This window comes from Dendropsophus ebraccatus, chromosome 1, assembly GCF_027789765.1.
Source record: "Dendropsophus ebraccatus isolate aDenEbr1 chromosome 1, aDenEbr1.pat, whole genome shotgun sequence".
NCBI classification, from domain to species: Eukaryota; Metazoa; Chordata; class Amphibia; order Anura; family Hylidae; genus Dendropsophus; species Dendropsophus ebraccatus.
The window spans coordinates 97,848,456-97,854,455 of NC_091454.1; the positions used below are offsets into that span (position 1 = coordinate 97,848,456).

The following is a 6,000-nucleotide window of genomic DNA, read 5'->3' on the forward strand; positions in this document are numbered from 1 at the left end:
TCCTTTTATTTTAAGGATCACCAGGGGTCCCAGAGGTTGAACCTTCAGTTATATGCCGTAACATTATCAGATGGGCAAACCTCTTAAAGAAATTAATACAAGAAAAACATGTAAACTTTATTCACCCAGTTTTGTTTTTAGTTTATGTGCAGCTATATCATTTAGTCATATTTATTGCCATTGTATTATACTTTACAGGCGCAACATCGGCTAATATGCTAATATTCATTCTTCCCTCAATATTATACCTGAAAATTACTAATGGTAATGATGCTTTGATTAAGGAGAGATTTTGGGTAAGTTACCTTTGCACAGTTATAATCTTTGAAATGGTTTTGGAATAAGCTGTTTTTAAAAAAAATAATAATAATAAAAAAAAAAACGCATAGGATTCCCCCCCCCCCCCTTTTCCATAACCAACCGGGTTAAAAACCAAGCAACAGCAGCCTAGTAACACCAGGGTGGGAAGGGCCATTGTTTTTGGCCCTCCCCAGCCTTAATATTACCAGCCTGCTGTTGCCCAGTTGGCGACGGTAAGCCCCCCCCCCTGTATCGGCCTCAGCAATTTTGGGGGCCTGGCTTACCGTCGCAGGGGGCAGAGCTTACCGGGACATTCCGGGACTGCTGGCAACTGCGGAGAAAGACTCAGCAGGTAACTCCCAGCCCCTAGCATCAACCCCCCCTTCCCCATGGAGATCGCACTGCATCTGCCCCAGCAAGGAAGGGGGCACTTAACCCCCTTCCTTGCTGGTGCAGGTGCAGTGCCAGAACAGTCTGGTCCCCAGGGGCTAAAGCCAGACTGTAACTTCTGTGTTCTGGGATTTCAAATTTCCCGCTCAGAAGCAGACTGCTTTCTGCTTCTGGGTGGGAAACCCTGTAGGCAGGGAATTGCGGCTTAATGAGGGGATTCCCTGCTCCTGTACTGTAAGGAGGGGTGCGCTATGCACCCCTCCTTACTGTACAGCCCCAGGGGGTTAGTAGTAATGCTGTTGCATCACTACTTAACCCTTTACACTCCGTGGAGCGGGTGCACTGCACCCGACCCACGGAGCATACCGGCTCCACATTAGGTGGTGAAATACACCACCTCTAGTGTGGAGTTAGTTTGCAACACATGTGCGACTATTTTAGATAGTCGCACATGATAAATCATACCTATTTTCAGCGTAAACTGAAGTAGGCATGATCAGTGTATGTCTGGGAAAAGTCGCTAAATTTTGAGCAGCTAAGTGGCTGCTCAAAATTTTGCGACTTTTCTATGCCAAGAAAATGGCTTAAATTGTTAATAAATCTCCCCCATTGTGTCTTTTTATAACCTGAATGTATAACTTGTAAATGGTTAGATATAATCTCATATTATTTTTTTCCTGCAGGCATTTGCTTTCTTTGTACTCGGGTTGTTATTCTCCATGGTGAGCATTCCTCTTGTTATATACGACTGGGTGCATTCAGGAAATCCATAAAATGGAAGCTGAGCTTGTCTACAAGGGGTCTTCTTGACACCACCTCCACCACCTTCACCACCATTGTTTTAAGGGCACACATAGGCAATAGCTTGGGAGGACAAATCTTATTATACCTCACTGGATTTCTCTATTCCATGTCTTTTGATATCCCAATTCTGTTTCTGTTCTCAGTGAAATATTACACTGTATTATGGCAATTTGTCTTACTAGCTTAATCCTGTAGGTTTTGTTCTAGCCATCACTGATCGGGTTTCTAATTTCAGATGATTCTGAAAATTGCCTCAAGTACATTTGCAATGTTTTCATCAAAGTTTGTTAAATCTTGTAATTTACAGGTGGAAAAAACATTATTTCTTAATCAACCTACATAATGATACTGCCTACAGCTTATTTATTGATAACACCTATCATCTTTGAGATCACTTTCAGGATTATTGGATTGCTATTGGTATAGAAACCTACAGTGCAAATTCATCTGGTATTATTTTTCTTATAGAAATTAGAGTTTAAATGCTCATTAATGGTAATGTAAAGCAGGTTGGTTCCAGGTTGACTTCACCTTACATTTGACATTATTAAATTGTAATGTACTATGAGTCCTGTAATGCTGTAATCTAATACTGCCTCCCAAAACTTACAGTAGAAAAAAAGAAAAAGAAAAATATGTTAAACTGGAGTTTTTGGTTGCATACAAACCTGCTGACAGGTATCTTTACCAGCAGAGCTGGCAGATCCCATTGCTAGTCTTCTTTTTTTCTCCGTGGTGCTGTTTTTGAGTAATTAGATCTAAAGCATATATGCTAATAAGTTTTTGGTGCACTGGGGGCGTTCCTTGGACCATCAGTGAACCGTCACACCAGCCCGCCAGCTCATACATCCTCTCCTACTTATGAACATTCATCATATTCATCTATTCATAGGTAGGCAGTAGGTGGGGATGTATGAGACGGCAGGCAGATGGGACGGTGCCCTAAAAAAACTAATAAACATATTAGCCTAAAAACGTCAAACCACAAGGAATAAAAGTAGACTAGCACTGGGATCTGTAGCTCTGTCATTACAGGTACCCTTTAAAATATAGATGTATAGTTAGATAATTAAAGGAATTGTCTCACAAAGACAGTGCTTGTCTCTTTATTACATGTATGGCCAGTCTTTGAATGGCTATCATGTAGTACAACAGTAGCAGCTGCAGGGAAAATGCCTGGCTGGCCATGGCTTCTCTTGGCAAACTAGCTCTTTGCTGGAGCACCAGTGGTGTCTCATATGCCAGTCCTAAGTAATTCCCTGGCCATGTGCGCAGAGTCCATGCCCCTTTCACACACAGCTGCAGCCGTCTTCCCACGATCTTGGAGATGCAAACGGGAGCTGTGTAAAGGTGCAAATCTAAAGGTACACTGAGAGAGTTGCATACATGGCTAATAGCCAGATACAAGTTTTGTAGAAGTTTCTTAAAATGGAATTCATTCCGATTTTTTTATAAGATATATATATATTGATTCATGTAAATCTGACCAATGCCATTTTACTAAATGCTATGCTAAAGGTTCATGTATGCAGAAAGGTGTTCTATCTGTCTTTTTGCTTCAATAAGCCTTGGTTTTGGATTTACATGACATTATTACATCATTATGTTTATTCCTTGACCCTAATAAATGCTGTGGATATGTTGACTAAAATGTATGTTATTGAAGGAATATATGCTGCAGATGTGTTTTATTTTTCAGTTCTGATATTCTGCTATTTGTACAATGCTGCTATATTGTGTAGTATTTGAATGTCATTAAGTTCTCATCAGTAGATTCATTGTCCTTTCCTAGGCACATTCAGAGCACAATAGTTAGTAGTAAATCTTTTCTATGTGTATATCGGTAGAACAGTATATTATTTAAGTGTATTTATTAAGAACTGAACAAGAGCACAGGTTTGTATACCATGACTATTAATCTTAGTTGTACAGACCTGCTTATCCAGCAGTCTGAAACAAGATATCTTTACATTCCAAATTCATAGGTAATATGGAAATCTATAATTTTAAAACTATATCAGGGCACAAATTTATTAGAATTGATTTTTTTATAAAGATCAAAAATAAGCACTGCTTACTTTCTTAGCTGCCATCAGCCTGAGGATCTCATTACGCATTATTATTTCTTAATGTTGTCTCCATAAAAGTATCAGTTTCCCTTTAAGCTGACCAGCATTTCAATAGTAAGAAGTATTAGGATACTAATATTACAAGGAGTCTGTAACAATAGAAATAATTCTTCCCGTTTCCATTATTTTGATTGTTTCAAGCCTAATTCCTAATGTTAATTCATTTTCTTGTATATAACTGATAACATAATGATCCTAGTGTTTAATAAGCAACAACCAAGAAAAATATAACCTACATTAGCTTGGAGAGAACGAAAAATATATTCAAAAGAGAGGTCCCATGAAATAAAAAAGGCAGGCAGGGGGATGCGGGAACATAATAAACAAGGTATACTTACCCATCCAATTGCCTCTATTGCACCGCTTCCGCCTCTCGCTGACAGCTGTCATTTTCAGCTGGCATCTGGGTATGTCACATACCCAGCCCCCCCCCAGCTGCAACATCACTGCCAGGTTGATTGCCCACTCAGCCAGTCAGTGAGCTGCCCCAGTCACTGTTTGGGTGAGTGGGCAATCGATGATCGGAGTACGTGATGTTGCAGCTGGAGGAGCCACAGGAGGCTGGTGGCTGTAAGGGAGACCCGGGAATGGTGGTACAGGGCGCAAGGATAGGTAAGTATACTTTCTTTATTATGTTCCTACACACCCCGGCCTTCCTGCCGTTTTTAGTTTCATGGAACTTCTCCTTTAACACATATACTGTAGTTTTCACATTATAAGACACACCTAACTATAAGATGCACCCCTGGTTTAGACAACTAACAGGCTACTTAAAGCGACTCTGTACCCACAATCTGACCCCCCCAAACCACTTGTACCTTCAGATAGCTGCTTTTAATCCAAGATCTGTCCTGCGGTCCGTTTGGCAGGTGATGCAGTTATTGTCATAAAAAAGTTATTTTAAAATTGCAGCCCACTGCCCTACAGGCGTATCTGTGCCCTAACTTTGCACCACCCCCTCCATCCCTCCTCCCCACCCTCTTCATCATTAGGAATGCCACTGGAACATTTACTTCTGTTTGAACATTGCACAGGTGTCTTAATGATCCAGCCCATGTGCTGTGGTAACACAGGTGGTGAATAATAGGCAATCTGCCTGGAGCATTCCTAATGATGAAAAGGGTAGGGAGGAGGGACGGAGGGGGTGGTGCAAAGTTAGGGCACAGATACGCCCGTAGGGCACGGGGCTGCAATTTTAAAATAACTTTTTTAGGACAATAACTGCATCACCTGCCAAATGGACCCCAGGACAGATCTTGGATTAAAAGCAGCTATCCGAAGGTACAAGTGGTTTGGGGGGTCAGATTGTGGGTACAGAGTTGCTTTAAACTTCCCCAGTGGTCTAAGGCAGTAAAGGAGTCAATACAGTGAAAGGGTCAAAGTTTAATGAAATGACAGGGACGCTTTTTTTAACACTTTCCATGACAGTAAATTATACCCACACATACACAGCTCTGAAGCATGCAAAATACACACCAAACTCTGCTGGATCATACACACCCGGCTCTGCTACATCAAAATACATATACATACAACTTTGCTACATATACATACCCACAGACACACAAAAAGGAATCGGTCAGGGTAGTCTGACACCGTCTGGCCACCTTGTCTCCAGAATATAAGATGAAGGTAATTAGTATCAATATATTTTCGTGCTGAAAAGTGCATCTTATAGACTAAAAAGTCTGGCCCATGGCCACCCAAAAAGACTTATACTTTCAGTAGTGTATTGTCTCCTTGCCACAGTTCTGCCATGATTTGCAAAAAAAAAACCCTGCCTTTTACCACAATTATGCATAAATCAGGGTATTCATGACATTATCTTTCCTGTACTATGAACATCACACTAGTGCTGCCAAAGTTACAGTGGGGTTGGGGGGGGCCCAGGCTTTGTAAACAGCTCGGGGCCTATGGTAAAGTTAATCCGCCCCTGCTAAACACTATCCCATTCTGATGGCTGGCAAATAACTTTCCACACATATCCTATCTACTTCTAAAGAGTCAGTGACTTAGCTGACTTCTAATAGCCCTCTTTGTTGGCACTTTGGTTTGCCTTTAAAAAAAAAATATACACATATAAAGAACAATTCTTGATACAACCTTGCAGCACAATCAACATATAGTTGAATATAGGTAAAATGTTAGTGGACTTGTGAAGTGGGGTAGTCAATAATTATGAGGATTATGTGACGCCTTTTACACCCAGCAAATAAACTTTGCCATTAAACCACTAATTTTTTGTAACATGGTAATGTTATCTGATGTATTTATATTATTGTTTAGTACTATTTTAGTCTGTGAACTAGGTATGCTTTTGGCGTAGGGAGCAACTGCTTAAAACTGCTTTCTGGCTTTGCCCCTAGGTTACTGTCAG

The 6,000-nt window shown here is 40.7% G+C and overlaps 1 protein-coding gene across 1 annotated transcript in view; it reads left to right on the forward strand.

Moving 5' to 3' along the window:
• SLC38A1 (solute carrier family 38 member 1) overlaps positions 1–4,378 on the forward strand; it is a 49,985-nt gene extending 45,607 nt beyond the window's left edge. Inside the window, exons 15-16 of the mRNA XM_069955982.1 lie at positions 199–296; positions 1,374–4,378. Of these exons, the coding sequence (XP_069812083.1) occupies positions 199–296; positions 1,374–1,463 (188 nt within the window). The 3' untranslated portion in view covers positions 1,464–4,378. The remainder of the gene's footprint in view (positions 1–198; positions 297–1,373) is intronic.
• The last annotated feature ends 1,622 nt before the right edge of the window (positions 4,379–6,000 follow it).